This window comes from Muscardinus avellanarius (genome assembly GCF_963383645.1).
Source record: "Muscardinus avellanarius genome assembly, chromosome: 9".
Classification (NCBI taxonomy): Eukaryota; Metazoa; Chordata; class Mammalia; order Rodentia; family Gliridae; genus Muscardinus; species Muscardinus avellanarius.
Genome location: NC_137795.1, coordinates 54,634,168 through 54,655,892, shown reverse-complemented (window position 1 = coordinate 54,655,892; position 21,725 = coordinate 54,634,168). Strand labels below are relative to the sequence as shown.

The window sequence follows — 21,725 nt, the reverse complement described above, 5'->3', positions numbered from 1 at the left end:
GCCTCCCAAGAGCAGGGATTACAAGCGTGCGCCACCACGCCCGGCCCTATTTCCTTAGGTATATTTGATTCTAACCTTATTTTTGTAAAATGTCAGTAGAGCCTTTAATACATTGAATTAACCTATAGTTTTTCTTTTTTTATACCCAATGAATTGTTATAAACAATAGTATATTTCTTCCATATATGTAGTTCATATTCTATTGTTATTTTACTAATATTTTAGACAAAATAAAGAATATAAATAAGCCTATTAAAATTTGATGATGAAAGATAATTTTTGTCCTTTTTCTTAAAGAGCTTAGGTACCTCACTTCTACAGTGATGGTATTTACTGTGAGTCAGAGAAGGGTAGATGGCACTAAGGATAGCATAGGATGTGCTATGGCATCATGTGAGATGTAAGATAGAAAAGTCCCTCCAGGATGACCGTCCAGAAACTTACTAGAATGTTGTATTATCTTCACTTCCCTCTTTAATGTGTAGCTCCTAAAAGAAAGGAACCAATGTAAGCCAGGTACTCAACAGCACTGCTACATGGGCTCATTACTGGAGTATGCTTCCCTAGAAAAGACATTGCAATGAGCCAGGACACCTAATTCTTAGTAAACAAAATAACTAACACTGCTTTTTCTCTAAAGTTAAGAATATATCAGACTATCTTTAGAATTGAGTCCTTTTGTAAATTCAGCAAAAGCTTTTTCCCCACTAATGATCTCAGAATATATCTTTAGTTACTACAATAAGAATATACATTGATGATAATGGAAAGTGAGGACTAAGCCAACATTTATATTTGAGAACTATAGCTAGAACATGAAAGAAATGGAAGGAAATAGAGGGAGTTGGGGGAAGGAAGAAAGGTGTTTTGCACGTTGTTAGTTGTGCAACCCAACATATGTTCATTGCGCTCTAGATAGATCATGCTGACACACCTGCTCAATATATAAAGATACAGATCTAGTGCAATTGAGATGGCCTCATAGGCCAGGATAAGATGCAGTGTGCTCTCATCTGGCTTTACGTATAATCCCTTATTCCCATAGGGCTTTGGGGGCCTTGTGACAGTGAACTTTAAACACAGAAACTAGTTGGATTCATTTTGCTCATGAGGATTTTTAATTAGAATCTTTTTGCAAAGAGTACATTTATCATTTTTAATGGTCTGAGTCTTGAACTAGAATTGTTGGGATAGCATCATTATAGCCAAAGAGTCTGTGTACCCGCTCACAAAATCACTTATTGAACTGGCTAAAGGAATCTCCCTTTAGGATAAAGCACCATGCAGTTTCATAATCAAATGATATAATATTTTGAAATAACTTTGTAGTGAGATGCTAAAGTTAACTGTGATTAAGAAATCTGGAAAAAATAACAAATCAAATATTTCTCTTTAGCAGAACTTGTTAGTCAGACCAATTACTGCATAACATTTTATTTTTTAACTATATGCTTTAAAAGTCACAATTTTTTAAACATTTACTCCACAAGATAAAGAGTAATAATTCTACACATATATAGTGTTTTATGGTTTTCAATGTATCTTTTAAAAGCAGTGTCTTGTTTGAATTTCATAACAAAAATTCCTTTACAGTAGGAGACATATAATGTGCTTTTCTTGTTAAGTGAATTTTCTACCATCCCGTACAATTTTGTAGTGAGGTACAAAGCCTATTCTGATTCTTTCTTGTTCTTTTCCTGGCCTCATAATCTAAAGTATTGTTATGGTAATGGAAAAGTTATCATTAAACATTTTATTCACAATTTGAACTTTATCCCAAAGTAGATATATGGATAGAATACCTCTTTGAAGAGAGATATTAAACTGAAATGTAAAGCGATAGAGCACAACTAAAAGGAAAACAAGTATCACTGAGAACTGACATATAAAATAAACTTACGTTAAATGAACACTTTTATCAATGTTTATCAAATATTTTCATTTTTTGTTCTCAGTTTTAACTTTAAAATATGGCATAGAGTTGAAAAATTCTCATAATCATTCCTTTGTTCTTAATGGTTCTTTGGAAGTAATGTAGAGGCCATGTGTTTAGTTAACCATGTTCTTTTTCCTGTATCTTTTCCTTTCTGCTAGGAAAAGGAAGAGGACAAATCAGACACCTCAAGTTCTCAGCAGCCTAAAAGTCCTCAAGGTCTGAGCGACACAGGATATTCTTCCGATGGAATATCAGGTTCACTTGGTGAAATTCCAAGTCTTATTCCAAGTGATGAAAAAGATTTGCTCAAGGGACTCAAAAAGGACTCGTTTTCACAAGAAAGCAGCCCTTCTAGCCCTTCAGACTTGGCTAAGTTAGAAAGTACGGTCCTGTCCATCTTGGAAGCTCAGGCAAGTACACTGGATGAAAAGTCAGGAAAGAAAACCCGATCCCATGAGGTGTCTCCGGAGCCACCCAGGGACCAACAGAAGACTCAGATTGTATCTGAAACCCTGGATATTGCTATCTCAGAAAAGGAGCTCAAGGAGAGTCAAGAAGAAAAGAAAGACACTGCAAGGAAGGATAGCCAACAAGGCATTCCTTCTGGGAAGGACCAGAAAGACTTGATCGATGACGCGTCTCCGAGGAGACAGCCCTACGATTCCGTGGAAGACAGCAGCGAAAGCGAAAACTCCCCGGTTCCGCAGAGAAAGCGGCGCGCCAGCGTGGGCTCCTCCAGCAGCGAGGAGTACAAACAGGAGGACAGTCAGGGCTCCGGGGAGGAGGAGGAGGAGGAGGACTTCATTCGGAAGCAGATCATCGAGATGAGCGCCGATGAGGACGCTTCGGCCTCCGAGGACGACGAGTTCATCCGGAGCCAGCTCAAGGAGCTCAGCAGCGTGGCCGAGAGCTCAAAGAAGGACGAGGTCAGAGGGCGCGGGAAGGCCACATCTGGGAAACACCGGAGGATGACGCGCAAAAGCAGCGCCGGCTTCGACGACGACGCCGGGCGACGTCACTCGTGGCACGATGAGGACGACGAGACATTTGACGAGAGTCCAGAACTCAAGTACAGAGAGACCAAGAGCCAGGAGAGCGAGGAGCTCGTGGTGGCCGGAGGAGGAGGGCTGCGTCGATTTAAAACCATCGAACTCAACAGCACCCTTGCCGATAAGTACTCGGCAGAGTCATCCCAGAAAAAAACTTTGTATTTTGACGAAGAGCCAGAGTTAGAAATGGAGAGCCTGACGGACTCACCCGAGGACAGGTCAAGGGGGGAAGGTTCTTCTAGTCTGCATGCATCCAGCTTCACCCCCGGGACATCCCCCACCTCTGTGTCATCACTGGATGAGGACAGTGACAGTAGCCCGAGCCACAAAAAAGGGGAGAGCAAACAGCAACGCAAAGCTCGGCACCGATCCCACGGCCCTCTCTTACCTACCATTGAGGATTCTTCAGAGGAAGAAGAATTGAGAGAGGAAGAGGAATTGTTGAAAGAGCAGGAAAAGCAGCGGGAATTGGAACAGCAACAAAGAAAGAGTTCTAGCAAGAAATCAAAGAAAGACAAAGATGAACTTCGAGCTCAGAGGAGGAGAGAAAGACCGAAGACACCACCGAGTAATCTCTCTCCCATCGAAGATGCGTCTCCAACAGAAGAATTAAGGCAGGCTGCAGAAATGGAAGAGCTCCATAGATCTTCATGTTCTGAATACTCACCTAGCATTGAATCAGACCCAGAAGGTTTTGAAATAAGCCCAGAAAAAATAATAGAAGTACAAAAAGTTTACAAATTGCCCACAGCTGTGTCTTTATACTCGCCAACAGATGAGCAATCTATAATTCAGACAGAAGGTGGTCAAAAAGCATTAAAGAGTGCTGAGGAAATGTATGAAGAAATGATGCATAAAACCCCAAAATATAAAGCTTTTTCAGCTGCAAATGAACGAGATGAAGTATTTGAAAAAGAGCCTTTGTATGGTGGGATGCTAATAGAGGATTATATTTATGAATCTTTAGTAGAGGATACTTACAATGGATCAGTAGATGGCAGTCTGCTAACAAGACAAGAAGAAGAAAATGGATTCATGCAGCAGAGAGGAAGAGAACATAAAAGTAGACTTCCAGAACAGATTTATGAAGATCCTATGCAGAAGATTACAGACCTCCAGAAAGAGTTTTATGAGTTAGAAAGCTTACATTCTGTTGTACCTCAAGAAGACATTGTTTCAAGCTCCTTTATCATCCCAGAAAGCCACGAGATAGTGGATCTAGGTACTATGGTCACTTCTACCAGTGAAGAAAAAAAATTATTAGATGCTGATGCTGCTTATGAAGAACTCATGAAACGGCAACAGATGCAGCTATCACCAGCATCCAGCCCTACCCACCTCCCTGTTGGGGATGATATGACAGAATCCACCATGGACTTTGATAGGGTTCCAGATGCATCTCTGACTTCGAGTATTCTCTCAGGAACATCACTTACAGATTCAACCAGCAGTGCAACACTCTCTATCCCAGATGTTAAAATAACCCAACATTTTTCAACAGAGGAAATTGAAGATGAATATATGACTGATTATACAAGGGAAATTCAAGAGATAATTGCCCATGAGTCACTGATTTTGACCTACTCTGAGCCTTCAGAAAGTGCTACATCTGTCCCACCTTCTGATACACCTTCTCTCGCATCATCTGTTTCTTCAGTTTGTACCACAGATAGCTCCTCACCCATTACTACCTTGGACAGTATCACCACAGTTTATACAGAGCCAATGGACATGATAACTAAATTTGAAGATTCTGGGGAAATTTCTTCATCTACTTACTTTCCAGGCAGCATTATAGACTATCCAGAAGATATAAGCGTGTCTTCAGATCGTACCACCACTCCAGGAGATAGAACTAGTGGTGATCATATTGTGATTTCCTTATCTGATATGGTACCTTCTATCACTGAATCTGTAAGAACTAAACCTATGGGACCAAGTGCTGATACTCTTTCTACTGACTTATCTCTATCTGAAAAAGAGCCAATGAAAAAAGCCAAGAAGGAAACTGAGAATGGGCTTATTCTGGAAGTCTTGGATGCTTACAAAGATAAAAGGAAAGAGTCTGAGGCTGAACTGACAAAAATTAGCTTATCTGAAACTGTGTTTGACCAACTACCTTCTCCTGCAACAGCCCATCCAATGAAGGAGCAGCTTTCTTCTACCTACTTTATAGCTGGAGAGATATTAGGCCAGGAAAAACCTCCATGTCAGTTACCATCTGGAAGTCCTTCTGTCTCTTCTCTTCCAACTAGATCTCGTCCATTCTTCCGAAGTTCTTCTTTAGACATATCAGCCCAACCTCCTCCCCCTCCTCCTCCCCCTCCCCCTCCTCCTCCCCCTCCACCACCTCCTCCACCTCCTCCACCACTACCCCCACCAACTTCACCTAAACCAACTGTTCATCCTAAAAAAAAGTTGACAGTTGTAGCTCCAGTGACTCCAATTACCACAGGTCCACCTCTGGTTGATGCTGTTACTACTGTAGAGACCACAGCTGTTCAGAAGAGTAATGGGTTACCTGTAACAAAAGTATGTCCTGCTGTACCTCCTCCTGTTCCTCCTAAACCTTCTTCAATTCCATCTGGACTTGTATTTACACATAGGCCTGAGCCCATCAAACCTCCAATTGCTCCCAAACCAGCAATTTCTCATGTCCCAGTAACTGCACAAAAACCAACAGATACATACCCAAAACCAACAGGTCTATCCTTGTCTTCAGGTATGACCTTAAATTTAGTGACTTCAGCAGATTACAAGTTGCCTTCCCCTACCTCCCCGCTTTCCCCACACTCTAACAAATCTTCACCAAGATTTTCCAAATCTCTCATGGAAACTTATGCAGTTATTACGTTACCATCTGAACCTGGGACTCCAACAGAGTCTTCAGCAAGCCAAGCAATTACCAGTTGGCCCCAGGGATCACCTCCGAAAGACCTGGTTTCCATTGAACCAGTGTTTTCTGTATTTCCTCCAGTGACAGCTCTAGAAATTTCAAGTACTTCACAGCAAATCCTGTATGTCTCGGGAGCTTTGGAGACATTTTCTGCTGCCCCTGTTGTAACAGCATCTTCATTTCAAGGTCCTCCAACTCCAGTTACACAGATCCTCACGACTGAAATCTCAAAGGCTGAGGTTACAGCAGCCAGAAGCACAGTGCCTAGTGTTGGTCCCAGTAGTGTTTCTATATCAATTCCTCCAGAGCCTCTTGCCCTAGATAGCCTACATTTAGGGAAACATCAATATAAGGAAAATGGTAAGATGCAGCTTGTTGGTGATGTTATTGATTTGCGTACAGTACCCAAAGTAGAAGTTAAAGCAACTGAAAAATGTATAGATCTTTCTGCTTCTGCAGTTGATGTGAAAAGACAGACCATGACAAATGAAATTTATGGGAAACAAATTAGTGCTGTCCAACCTTCTATTATGAATCTCAGTGCAGGTTCCTCAGTAATAACCCCAGTATCCCTGGGCACTGAGACAGTGACTATTGCAACATGTACAGCTACTTCAAGTTACACTGCAGCCAAAGAAAATCTCATGGGCATAGAACGTACAATGACAACACCACTCCAGCTTACTACATCAAAGCATATTGAGTCTCCATACAGGATACCAAGTAGCCAGGCCTTTCCTACAGGTAGAGAGGAAGTACCAATAAACTTATCTTTAGGTACTTCAGCACATGCAGTGACATTGGCTGTGACAAAACCTGTCACTGTGCCTCCTGTGGGTGTTACAAATGGATGGACTGATAGTATCACATCCCAGGGGATTGCTGATGGAGAAGCGGTGGACCTCAGTACAACAAAGTCTCATAGAACTGTTGTAACAATGGACGAATCTACTTCAAGTGTGGTGACCAAAATAATAGAAGATGATGAAAAACCAGTTGACTTGACTGCAGGAAGAAGAGCTGTGTGTTGTGACATGGTTTATAAGTTACCTTTTGGAAGGAGCTGTACGGCACAGCAGCCTGCAACTACTCTTCCTGAGGATCGTTTTGGTTATCGGGATGACCACTATCAATATGATCGATCAGGGACATATGGTTATAGAGGGATCGGTGGAATGAAACCTTCTATGTCTGACACTAACTTGGCAGAGGCTGGACATTTTTTCTATAAAAGTAGGAATGCTTTTGATTATTCTGAAGGAACTGATGCAGCAGTAGATCTAACTTCAGGGAGAATTTCTACAGGTCAGTATGATGTGGCAACAGATCTATCCTTAAAATATCATTACGATGTTCCTCATCTCATTTCAGGATGAAAATGTCCCCATTCCAATTTTGTTACTTTTTCTTTGGAAGTTTTGGCAACATATTTTGGAGTACATGTGCGCTTTGTTTCTTCATTTCTTTTAATTTGTTCTGCCCAAAGTCGCCTGCATGTGCCTGCATGTTCAACATTGCTTTTATTCTACATCTAATTAGATTAACCTGTGGATTTGCATGCAGTCCCATTCATTATATTCATCAAGATGAAAGGGCTTTCAAACCCAAAAAACATCACCCATTGTGAGAAGTGGACTATAACTCTACCCTGTATTTCAGGTGAGGTAATGGATTATTCAAGCAAGACAACAGGTCCCTATCCAGAAACACGACAAGTCATTTCAGGAGTTGGGATTAGTACCCCGCAGTATTCCACAGCAAGAATGACTCCACCTCCAGGACCACAGTATGGTGTGGGGAGTGTTTTGAGGTCATCTAATGGTGTTGTCTATTCTTCCGTAGCAACTCCAATCCCCTCCACATTTGCTATCACCACACAACCTGGCTCCATTTTCAGCACCACTGTAAGGGATTTGTCTGGTATTCATACAACTGATGCAGTGACTTCATTATCTGCCTTGCACCAGAGCCAGCCAATGGCTAGATCATATTTCATAGCAACAGGTGCATCTGAAACAGACATTGCTGTAACTGGTATTGATATCAATGCCAGTTTGCAATCTATTACTATGGAAACTCTTACTGCTGAAAAAATAGACTCTGTTCCCACTTTAACCACAGCATCTGAAGTGTTTCCTGAAGTGGTGGGAGATGAAAGCACTCTTTTAATTGTCCCTGAAGAAGACAAGCAACAACAGCAACTTGACTTGGAGCGTGAGCTTTTGGAACTAGAAAAAATTAAGCAACAACGCTTTGCTGAGGAACTGGAGTGGGAACGTCAGGAAATCCAAAGGTTCCGAGAACAAGAAAAAATTATGGTTCAAAAAAAGCTGGAGGAGCTACAGTCTATGAAACAGCACCTTCTCTATCAGCAAGAAGAAGAGCGGCAGGCCCAGTTCATGATGAGGCAGGAGACTTTAGCCCAGCAACAGTTACAACTTGAGCAGATCCAACAGCTGCAGCAACAGCTTCACCAGCAGCTGGAGGAACAAAAGATTCGCCAAATTTACCAGTATAACTATGACCCATCCGGAACTGCTTCTCCACAAACCACTACAGAGCAGGCAATTTTGGAAGGTCAGTATGCTGCCCCAGAAGGCAGTCAGTTTTGGGCAACTGAAGATGCGACAACCACAGCCTCGGCAGTGGTGGCTATTGAGATCCCACAGAGTCAAGGGTGGTACACAGTTCAGTCTGATGGTGTTACTCAGTATATCGCCCCACCCGGCATCCTGAGCACTGTCTCAGAAATACCTCTCACAGATGTTGTTGTCAAAGAGGATAAACAACCCAAAAAGAGAAGTTCTGGAGCTAAAGTCCGAGGACAGTATGATGAAATAGGGGAAGGTATGGCAGATGATCCCCGAAATTTTAAAAAGATAATGGACAGTGGTGTACAAACCGATGATGAAGATGCTGCTGATCGGAGTTATGCAAGTAGGAGGAGGAGAACCAAAAAGAGTGTCGATACCAGTGTCCAAACTGATGACGAAGATCAGGATGAGTGGGACATGCCTTCTAGATCAAGGAGGAAAGCTCGTGTGGGGAAATATGGTGACAGCACAACTGAAGCTGACAAGACTAAACCCCTTTCCAAAGTCTCCAGCATAGCAGTTCAGACGGTAGCGGAGATATCTGTGCAAACTGAACCGGTTGGAACCATAAGAACACCTTCCATACGAGCACAAGTGGATGCCAAGGTAGAAATTATTAAACACATTTCTGCACCTGAAAAGACTTACAAAGGGGGCAGTTTAGGATGTCAAACAGAAGCAGATTCAGACACACAAAGTCCTCAGTATCTGAGTGCCACATCTCCACCCAAAGACAAGAAACGCCCAACACCTTTAGAAATTGGTTATTCATCTCACCTTCGGGCAGATTCCACACTACAGCTGGCTCCTTCCCCTCCCAAATCTCCAAAAGTCCTTTATTCACCCATCTCACCACTTTCATCAGGCAAAGCCTTAGAATCAGCCTTTGTACCTTATGAGAAACCCCTCCCTGACGATATAAGTCCACAGAAAGTACTGCATCCAGATATGGCTAAAGTTCCCCCGCCAAGTCCTAAGACAGCCAAGATGATGCAGCGTTCTATGTCTGACCCCAAGCCTCTGAGTCCAACAGCAGATGAAAGTTCCAGGGCTCCTTTTCAATATACCGAGGGCTTCACGGTAAGAGTGATTCTTTTTAGTTCGAAGACAATGGATGAGTTGATGTTAATCATGTGTTTACAGACCTTAGAAGGTAATAAAAACTCTTGGAAATTTAGAAACATAGTACTAAATTTTAGGGAGGACTGTTGCATTAGAAATTTGGGGGGGGGGATAGAGAAGCATATGTTTGTTTTAAAACCACTAAAGGAAGAAAACATATTATGTGAAGTAAAACCAGAAGTTTACTTTGCAACTTTATGATACTGAAAGCTTTGCCCTGGTATCACAATCACCCAAATATCAATTACAAACTGATTCCAGTGGATAAAATGAATATTCCTAAGCATGACAAAATAAGAATTGAATATAAGTAGATATGGCAAAAGATTACCATAAATTTAGAGAATGGATACTGGAGTTCATTGATGAGAGGGTCGGTGAAGATCCTTTGGTCCATCTCTTCTTTCTTCAGCAAGAAAGTTTACATTAAAAAAGTACAGAGCAGTTACTGGTCAGAAAAGAGCATTTCTGGGGGTGGCAGATAGAAGAATAAAACAAGCATAGCTCATCTGTTCTTACTTTGTTTCCAGCAACTTTCTTAATTGAACCTCAGCTGAGCTGTAATCCTAGTTCTTATAGAAACAAAGACAATTTATATGTTTGTTTGAATCATAGAGATTATTTTAAAATGCATGGATGTGCTTCAGTGAAAAAGCATGTAAAGATGTTATATATGTTAGTGAGGATCTCCATTACTGAGAAAAAATATTAATGAGCTATAAAGCCAGATACATTATAATTAGAAAATCTAATGTATAACTGCCTAGAAGGTGATTGGTAAGTTTAGTAGCTCAATTTAGAACAAATCTAAAATTAAAAGATCCCAATATCCATTTGTTTCTGAACTTTAGGTCTTCAAATCTTGATGTTTCTAAGTAGGTTTTTCTGAGATATTGCCATATTTTACTGAGCCATTAAACTTTGGCCATGGACTACAAACTACATTGTTATAGGTCACTGAGTCTCTGTGTAGGAATATATATATCTAATAATCAGATTAATACATTCATTTTTCTAAGCTCTCTAATTATATAGTAGAATTTTTCCATCATGTTTTTCTATCTTGAACAATATATTTTAAAAGTAAAATTGTCTTTATATGGGGGACAGGTCCACTGGTATTTTGACATTTTATCCCATATATAGAGTTATTTTATATATAGCTTTATTTCTAGAATTAAATCTATTTTGAAAAGTGATTTTAACTCATTTATAATGTTCAAATACTTGTTAGATAGCTATAGCTTATAAATTAATTTAATGAATTATATAGAAAACTTTGAAATATGTTTTTGATAGTATTCTAAAGTTATATTCTAGGCTTCTGCCATTAGAAAGAATAGGCTTTCCCAGTTAGTGAACTGATCATTTACTTAGTATATCTCTGTATATTCTTAATTATGAAGTCAGGTAAAGAAGAAATTCAAGTTATCAATATAGGAAGAATCACTGTTCAGTAACATGAGAAAAGACAAAATAGTAAAACTGTAAAAGATGCATTTTATACTATATAAGATTTTGTGTCAACATCTCATTTTTCCAAAATGTCAGGAAAGGGTCCAAAGAGAAGGTTCTGGGGCATAGCAGTTGAGCTCTTAGACTATGAAGAGAAAAATTGAGGTAATTCTAAATAGAGGAAATAGAATGTATTAAGGTTCAGATTGATGAGTACACATACTGTAAAAAGGAAGAGAAGGCTTACTGTGAATGAAGCTGAAAGAGTGAGGGAGGGCCAGACTGCAAGGGATATAATTTGCCCAATTATAGAATTTGGCCCCCAAGAGCCTAGACAGAGCACCATCATTTTTATTTATTTTTTATACTATGCCCTAGACTCTGGACTCCTTATACTCTTGCCAATCTTCTAAAAAGTAACTATACTGATTTTCTAAAATGGATATCAGATTATATCACTTGGGGCACAGTTTGAATTCACCAGTAGTGTCATCAAGTTCAGAATATGTCTGCCTATCTCACTACCTGCCTATCTTACTACCTCATTAATCACTTCCCAGACATTCCTCACTCCCCAAAAGAAGCTGTTTTTCAGATGTTTCATCCTTACTCCCACGCAGGGCTCACATCTTAATCATCTCTCCCCAGATATTTGTATGTTTCACTCTGTACAGATTTCTACTCAGATTTCACCTCCACACTGATACCCTTTTTACCTAGTCACTATGAACCTACCTGTCTCCATGAGTCTCCATTTCTAGCCCTAAATTTACAGAGATATATACTATTTATTTCATTGATTTTTTTAGATGACTACTTTTGTTCATTAAATATGCCTGGCTCAGGATCACAGGTTCAGATCCAGCCTAAGTAACTTAGCAAGGCTTTCAGCAACCTAGTGAGGCCATATTTCCAAATAAAAAAATATATATGGCTGAAATGTATCTTGCAGATAGAATGCCCCTGGGTTCAATCCCCAGCTCCAATTCTATCCCATTTGAGTGATGTGTACATGAATGCTTCTACCATCCTATACCTCATTAAGATGTATGATTATGATGCACAAATAAATAAATAAATAAATAAATAAAAATTTAAAAATCTTTATCCCCAACATCATAAAATAAAACAAAACAAAATGATGCCTGATTCATAATAGTTTTCTGTACTGATAATTTAATTTGATAAATCAGTGAGTGAATGAACTTCTTTGCCCATTCTCAGTAGCACATATTTCATTTTGGAGGGCTTCACAGATTCCTCACTTCCATCTAAAACAAAAGCAAAAGCAGATAACCAAAATCATTTTAATATTTGTTTTGCAATTTTTGTGTAATTCAGTTTTACAGTGTTTCCATCTCCCTCCTGTTTTCCATTTTTTTTTAATGCATGGCATCACATTTTATCAGCACTTCTTTCTTTTTTTTTTTTTTTCTGGTACTGGGGATGGAACTCAGAGGCATTCTACCTCCAAGTTATACCACCAACTTGATTTTTTTTTATTATTTCTTACTTGGAAACTGGAACAAACTAAATTGCCCAGGCTAGCTTCGAACCTGTCATCCTCCTGTCTCAGCCTCTCAAGTCCTGGGATTACAAGCATGTGCCACCATGCCTGGCTTATCAGGATTTACTTCAATCTGGTATTTTTGTATGTGTCTGTATATTATCGCTAGCATCATGTTTATGAAGTCATCATGAACCAGAACACAAAATCATGTTCCTCATGACTTTTCTCTTTCTTTTATACAATGGGGTAGATTAATATCATTACCCCAGATCATCAGTAAATTTCAGAAAGGAATGTTAATGTAGCATGTTCTGTACAAATTCAAGGGAAAATGTGACATTACCCACTGGGGGAGATGGCTATGTAAATTTAAAGAAATTGTTCATAGGTAAAAAGGACCTAATTAATTCCAAGATTCAGCTCTCTTAAAGTATAGCATTTATAATAGCTATATCAAAATAATATATTTCAAAAATAGCTTATTATTTCAATAACAATACATAGTATGTTTTGTACTACAAAAGGCTACATTAAAATGATATAATCTCTAGACAGGCACTGTTGTGGCACATGCCTGTAATCCCAGTATTGGGAAGCCAAAACCAGGAAGATTGCAGGTTGGAGGCTAGTTTCAGCAACATAGCAAGACCCTCAGCAACTTAGTGAGACCCTGTTTCAAAGAAAAAAAGAAAAATAAGATATGGCTGGGGGTCTAGCTCATAGATAAAATGACCCTAGGTTCAGTCCCTACTTACCCCTCCAATACATTAAAATGAAAAGCTAAACTGTCATCTCTATATGCCATAAAAATTACATAAACTATTAAGTGTCAACTCTTATAGCAGTTCTTTCCTACTCTCAGATTACAGAGGAGCTTTTGAAGTAATAGGCGGACTATTAAAATCCTTTTGTTCTAGAGTTTAAGCCAGGATCTGATTGAAGAGCAGATGGTATTTATGAGCTGATTGTTATAAGAATATGTTTTGCTTCAGTGGTTGCTGTTTTGATAGCTATTTTTAAGATTTTTGGCACCCTTAAATATCTACTTTTTAGAGTAATTTCCATATCCTCCATTGAGAAATTTTATTTTTGTCAAAATTTTATTTTCATATTTTTCTAAAGCATACAGGTTAAAAAATAATGGATGTGATGGCCAGGTGGGATTTGAATAATAATCTCTATTAGATGTTGTTTTTCATTACTCATTTTGAAAAGCAATACAAGAACTCTATTAAAACTAACTGATGAATACAACTGTTTTATAATGGTAGTATTTATATGCATTAAAAATTACTCATATATTAAATATGAAATAGTTTATAGTCATTAATAATTAAGAGGGCATGGTAAAAATCAGTTAATACAGTAAATACATGTATATATCTGTCAGTGAATGAAAACCAGAAAGTTTTTAAGTTGATTTCAATTTAGTGGCCAGGAGTTAATATTGCTGTTTCATTATTATCAATATTTTTTAATTTTTATTGGTACATTGTAGTCATATTAATGGAGTACAAGATGTTAGAGGCATATATGCTCACATCACTTTAGCCCTTACCCAGTTCTCATCCCATTCTCTCCCCCCTCTCTCCTTCTCATGTTTGGCTTAGTGATTGACATCATGTATATTAGGGAGTTTCCCTCTTCCCCCCCTCCCATTATCCCCAGTTAGGTCTCCTTATTTGCTTCAACTACAATGGCAGTCATTAACAACACAAACAACAACAAAAGCTGGTGAGGATGTGGAAAAATGGGAACTCTTAACATATTGTTGGTGGGATTGTACATTAGTGAAACTACTTTGGAAAACAGTATGGGGTATCCTCAGAAGAATGGGTACAAACTCATCATATGACCCAGTAATACCACTTCTGGGTACCTACCCCCCAAAATGGGACCAAGACTACCAAACTAATCCATGTGTATCTGTGTTCATAGCTGCACAATTCACCATTGCCAAACTGTGGAACCAGCCAACATGTCCATCAACAGATGAATGCATTACAAAACTATGAGATATATGTACACAATGTAATTTTAGTTATTATTATCAATATTTAATGATTAAGCGCAATTTTGCATACCGACGGAAAGATCATTTCTTTCATTCTTTCTAGACATCTTAACACAAGGAACTTTGATTTAAATGAAAATTGAGTACTATTGACATAGTGTATAACATAGAGCATTATTTAATGTTAATTAGATTAGTTGGCTAAGTATTTTATCATTATTAGTTTATTACCAATTCACTGCACTTTCTGTTTAGAACTGTTGTTTTATACTTATATCTACAATAAAGCTACATATGTATTTTCCCAAATATATCTTTCCTAACACACACACATACACACAAATGTAATTTGTGTATTTGTCTATATTTCTACAAATTAAATAATTAATAATGTGTTTCATTTTATATTATTTTTAAAAATGTTGCATTGGCAATTGCTGAGAAAAATAAGCAATCAAAATGATCATAATATAAAAATTGGGAAAACTTTTGGATGTGTTTTGAAATACAAATTATATAGTAGTATCACAGTGTATTCCAATATTTTTTCATAGTGTATTCAATGTAATATACATTTATATTAGACATATATACATAGGCTTTATATTTGTTTGTTTGTTTGTTTGTTTGTTTGTTTGTTTGCGGTACTGGAGATGGAACCCAGGGACTTTCTATCTCCAAGCTACACTCCCATCCCTATTTTTTATTCTTTATTTGGAAACAGAGTCTCACTGAGTTGCAAAGGGCCTCACTAAATTGCTGAGGCTGTCCGCAAACCACAATCTTCCCGTCTCAGGATTATGAGTGTGCACCACCATGCCTGGTGGCTTTATGTTTATTTTATTTTGTATTGTAAAAGGGGGGAATATGACGTCAGGTCATCAATGTCTTTTGTACTTCTACACCTACCCAATATCAAATTATTTGCATTAAGACTTTACTATTTAACAGGCTTTTCTTTGATTCTGTATCTTAAATTATGTACAGAGCTGGAATTAGGAGAGCAGCACTAGAACAAGTCTATTAAGTAAAACTTGAGTCTTAAATGAACTGCCTAAATAAACTAGGATAACATAGCCTGTAGCTATAAACAGGAAAGATAATTTTATTTATTTTGAGTTTAAGAACAAGTTTCCAACGATTCAAATTGAAATGGTTGAAATATTAATTTTAATTATTGGGAATAATACAAGAAATTGGTAAGCTAGATTACAAAATTGCTATTTCAGTATATTATTTGGGGTTAAAAATAGAACTTCCAATTTTATAAGATTGCAAATAAAACTGAGCATTATCATGAAGAACAATAATTATCGTGAAGCAATAAAAATTCAGTAGAAATAGAAGATTTGAAGCTAACGATGATTTCCTTGTTACTCCCTCACTTCCTTCCCAAATAACTAAACTGAATGAAAAAATGAAAAATAATTTTCTGCCCCTTTGATATGTCATTCTAAGTTTTTAATAAGTCACTTTTAATAGGTTTAACCATACTTTAATTTCTGATCTATTATGCAGTATATATTTAGCATGAGAGGAGCAAATTAACTTCCTTTTTTTTCCTGACAAAAGTCAGCCCTAATCATAGAGCTCATTCTTCAGGCTAAGAGTAATTTGTATAGTTTAGTCATTTATTTTTTTGAACCTTGAACTGAAAACACTGAATAAAGGACTAATTTATGCTAAGTGTAAAGATTTCTATGATATTTCTTAGACAACTTGACATCACAACATTAATTTTCCTTTTAACATGAATAAAATTACATGCATTTCTTCAATGTAACATAGGTAGTAAAGTGCTAGAAATAACTAACAAAATAACAACAATTTTGCATTAAGAATAAGCTTTTCTACTGTAAATTTCAACAAGTTCTTCCATTTATGGTAGGAAGTATTATGTATAAATGCTAAAAATAAGCAACTAATAAGCTCATATTTCATTGATTATGCATTTAGAAATTATTTAATCTCCCATTTCTACCTTTGTACTCATAGTACAGAATATGTAGAATTGAGAAATGAAAGGAAATGTTAATCCCTTTAAATACATTTAGTAAAAATGTTGTCATGTTTTATATAAGTGCATAAATTTTATATTCTAGAAAAATTAATTATTTCTTGACAGTAATATAATTTAATTTACCATCCTTTAATCAATTATGATTTTTAAAGACCCAAATGTTTCTGTAGTTTATGTGCAATATGGGCCATATTCAGCTGAGAAATACATGTATATTCTCATATAACAATGTGTCTTACTAAGTGAAAATATAAAATTTAGAAATATAATATTTTGTAAGACATCAGTATTAGCCATACTTTAAATTTTGTTCTTTCATAGTTAATAAATAACTTTACAACACTGAAACGTCCAAGACATAAGAATGATTTGTTATTTAATATAATTTTAGAGGGGATATTTCATATGGTTCCATTGTATGGAGAAGAAATGTTTTATTTCAAACATATATAGATAAGACCATCTCTTACCTATTTTTATTATTTTTATACTTTTATTGGTGCATTATAGTCTCACATCATAATGTAGTTCATTGTGATAGTGATCTGCATGCACACAGCCCTTGGTGAGTTTTCCTTTGTCTCTCTCCCTATTCCTTTTCCATACGAGATAGTGAAGTTGGTATTAGTATTTCCACATATTTATATAAGGTCAGTGGAAGTGTTTTCTTCATTAATTATCTTTCCCCCAATTCCCCAAATCTTTAAGGAAGTAGCTACAAAAAGAACAAAAAAAAATTTTTTTTTTTTTTTTGGTGGTACTGGAGTTCCTGGAAGCCCTTCTACCTCTGGGCTACACTCCCAGACTTATTTTATATTTTTATTTGGAAACAGGGTCTCTTAAACCAACGAGGCTGGCTCTGAACCAGCCCTCCTGTCTCCACCTCCCAAGTGCGGGGATTACAAGCATGTACCACCATGCCCAGCCAAAAAGAACAATTTTGAACTTAGTAATAACTTCACATTTGGAGATTAAAAGGAAGAAAAGAGGAAGTCATCAGTTCCTTTTATCACCTTTTCTCCTGGAGACTAATCAAGGAAATGTAATGTTAAGCTGGGTGCAAAGCTCAAGCCTATAATCTCAGGACTCAAGAGGCTAAGGTAGGAGGATTTCATGTTCAAGGCCACCCTCCACACTTTATGGAGGCTATGTTTAAAAATAAAAAATAAAAAAGACTGGGGGGTGTACTTAGAAGTATAATTCCCCTAGATTCAATCCCCAGTGCCAGAAATAAAAAAGTAATGTCAAACAAAGCATGAAAATCAGTTAAGAAATCTATCCACACACTCAGCAGTGTTTTCTACTGAAAATGTAAATTTTATACTTTTATTGGTATACTATACTCTCACATAATAATATAGTTCATAGTGATGGTGATAAACATGCACACAGAACTTGGTGGGCTATTCCTTGGCTCCTTCCTCACTCCTTCCGTCCCTCTATATGATCCTGAGATTGGCATTGGTATTCTCATATATCTACATAATGACAATGGAAGTGTTTCCTTCATTTAATTCTCACTCTCCCTCAACTCTCCTCTAGACCATGTCCCTCACTGCACTGGAGTTTCTGATTTTCTCTCATATGTGGAAGCTAGGGAGTAATCAAGATACCAGAGAGACTTTAGAAAATGAAAAATTTAGAAATTCCGTGTCTTCTAAGATATTAGCATTAGGTATGCTTTAAATTTTATACTTTCATAGTTAACAAATATTTTACTTTATAACAGTGAAATATCAAAATGTAATATATATTTCTATAATTTTTGAACCAAATTAATCATTCCTATGTTGCTTCCTGATGGTATTGTCCTATCATAGGTCCTTATAGTCCTTTGTAGAAAATAGTTCTTCTTATGCTTATGTATGACAAGTTTGACCAATACTTTATGTAGCTTTCAAAGACACATTGGTTTGCGATCCAACTATATTTTTTTGTATTGATGCATTATAGACATACATCTTAATGGGGTATAAGATGATACAGGCATATATGCACACATCACTCCTTTAGCCCTTCCCCAAATCCTACCACATTCCCTTGTCCTCCGTCCTTCTCATGTTTGGCTTAGTGATTGGCTCTGATATGCTTGTGAATGTACATTAGGGAATTTTTCTTTCCCTCCTCCCCCTCAGTTAAGTCACCTTATTAGCTCATCTATGGTTTTTTTTTCTTTGTCTAGAGTTCCTCTTAAGACCTTTTTTCTTCCTAGATTCCACATAGGAGAGAGAGCATCTGATTTTTTTACTTTTTGTGACTGACTGATCTAATTTAGCATAATGTTCATCCATTTCCCCACAAATGATGTAATTTTGTTCTTCTTTATGGCTGAGTAAAATTCATTGTGTACATATACAATAGTTTTGTAATTCATTAATCTGTTGGTGGACATCTTGGCTGGTTCCACAGTTTGGCAGTTGTGAATTGTGTGACTTTTAACATAGATACACATGTATTAGTTTGGTAGTTTGATTTCCATTCTTTTAGGTAGATACCCAGAAATTGTATTGCTGGATAATAAGGTAGGTTGATTCCCATTCTTCTGAGGATCCTCCATACTGTTTCCAAAGTGATTGCACTAATTTGCAATCCTACCAACAGTGTATTAGAGTTCCTACTTCTCCGTATATTTGCCAGCATATTTTTTTGTTTGTGTTTTGAATTGCCATTTTAGTTGGAGTTAGATGAAATCTCGGGGTAGTTTTGATTTGCATCTTTCTGATTGCTAATGATGTTGAACTTTTTTGCATGCATTTATTGGCCATTTGAATTTCTTTTTTGTGAAGTGTTTATTTAGTTCACTTCCCCATTTTTTGATTGGGTTATTTGTTTTCTTAGTGGTAAGTTTCTTGAGTTCTTTGTATATTCCATATATTAATTCTCTATTAAAGGAATAGTTGGCAAAAATTTTCTCCAATTCTGATAGCTCTCTGTTGAGGTTCTTGATAGATTCTTTTGCTGTACAGAAGCTCTTCAGTTTTTTGAAATCCCACATAATTATTCTCCTTTTAATTTCTTGTGCCTTTTGGATCTTAGTGAGAAAGATTTTACCACTGCCTATGTGTTGCAGTGTTGGACTTAAACTTTCTTCCAGGAGCTGCAAGGTCTCTGGTCTGATTTCCAGGTCTTTGATCCATCCTGTATTGACTCTTGTGCAGGCTGAGAAAGTGTGCAAATTTATTTCTGAGTCTTCTGTTCTTCTCCAGTGTTATGTGTGTTTGATTTTGTTCCAATACCATACTGTTTTTATTACTATGTCTTTGTAGTATAGTCAGGTATTTTTATGTCTCCTGCATGGTTCTTGTTTCTAATAACTACTTTGGCTAACTATACTTTCGATAAAAGAAGAGGAAAATTTCAAGTACACATTATAACTCATAAGATGCATTAGCACAGTCCTAGGGTGTGGAATCTATTGAAGAACCAACTTCATGTGACTAAAAAGGAAGAGCAGCCAGGCATGGTGGCCCATGCTTGTAATCCCTGCACTTGGAAGGTGGATCTCGCTGACTTAAGAGACCCTGTTTCCAAATAAAATATAAAATAGGTCTGGGAGTGTAGCCCGGAGGTAGAAGGGTTCCATCCCCAGTACCACCAAAAAAAAAAAAAGGAAGATCATCTTTTATTCTTTTAAATTGTCCAGTCATACATACATATATTCTTCAACATATAAATCCTCTTAGTGAAACTTAAAAATAAAGTTTGAGTGGCTTCAGTTGAGTCTCTTCTCCTCCTGTATAGCAGAGTGGCTGAATAGAACATGCTGGTGGCTACATTTGTGAAAAATATTATGAAAAGGGAAAACTATTGATTTCTATAAATATTTCATTATCATTAAGCATATAAAATATTCAGTAGTATATCACCAAAATTAGATAAAGTTTCCAAAACTGTATTAGGGCATAATTACTCTACAGCAGTTAATGACCTTATTTGGTATATTTCTTAATTTCTTATAAAATAGAAATATAAAAAAATGGATTTAGTCTTGGCCTTTCTTAAGTGCCAAGAAACTTGGCATTTAGCTTTGCAGGTAAGGGAAGGATACAAAGGCTGAAGGCTGTTCAAAAAATGGAGAAGTCTATAAAACATACTTTTCCCAGAGCAACAAATTATTTGTTTTCTCAAATGATTTTCAGTGATATATCTAAGCTTCTAGAAAATTGAAAATCTCAAGATGCACTTCAAAAGACAAGAGTGCTGATGTTTCAACTAAATTATGGAAGTACTATGAAGAAAAGGATATGTTCCTAATAAATAATCCTCATTTGTTGGAAATAGCTCAAGAACTGGTCTAATCTTACCTTGTAGGAACTGCCCAATAAGAAGGAAGTCTAAAGCAGTAATCCAGAGTGGGCCCTACTGACTCCCCAGTGACTCATTTCTGTGTCTTGAGTCAAGGATTATAACAGAAAGTAACCCGAAAAGGCAAAACACCCAAGAGTCCACAATGTGACAGTATCCTCAGGAAAAACTTGTCAGAATAGATGGACTGTCAAAAAAGAATATGAGTCCAAATTGTCAGCAAGGTAAACAGGCATATGTAGAGAATCCCAATACTATTTAAAAAAAAAAGTAAGTGACCATATTACCTATTTATTTCTGTATAGCGAATTACTTCAAAACTTGTTCAATTTTGAATTACTTCAAAAACTTGTTTGAAATGTAAAAATATAGAAGAAAGCACAAAGAACCCAGTGGTGTTTTTCTCTCCAATAATACCTTTGCATCTGATTTGTTTCATCTGCATCCATACTTATGTGACTCATAATTTGTATAGTGAAATTATATCTCACCAGCAACAGTTCTGTTTTGTCCTGAGTAACATCATTGAGAAAGATGATCTAACACCTACTTCTTTTCCTTCTTTTTTTTTAATACTGGGTATTGAACTTCAGGGGCATTCTATCTCTGAGATACATCTCTGCTTTATTTTGAAATAAGATATTTATAGTTACTAAGTGCATCACTAAGTTACCAAGGTTGACCTTGAACCTAAAATCCTCCTGTCTCATCCTCCCATTTATCAAAACTGCTTGCCTGTGACACTATGACTGGTTTGCTTCACCTTCTCATAACTCATCTCTGGTGATTATTACTTCTCCATATAGTCCTTTGCTTCCTAAAAT

The 21,725-nt window shown here is 37.0% G+C and overlaps 1 protein-coding gene across 2 annotated transcripts in view; it reads left to right on the top strand.

The window, feature by feature from the left end:
- The window catches only part of PCLO (piccolo presynaptic cytomatrix protein), a gene marked incomplete at both ends in the record, with an annotated part of 389,946 nt that overhangs the window by 192,829 nt on the left and 175,392 nt on the right, over positions 1-21,725 (top strand). For both annotated transcript variants that reach the window (XM_080701058.1, XM_080701057.1), the window contains 2 exons: positions 2,095-7,186; positions 7,541-9,555. In XM_080701058.1, coding sequence (XP_080557184.1) covers positions 2,095-7,186; positions 7,541-9,555 — 7,107 coding nt within the window. The remainder of the gene's footprint in view (positions 1-2,094; positions 7,187-7,540; positions 9,556-21,725) is intronic.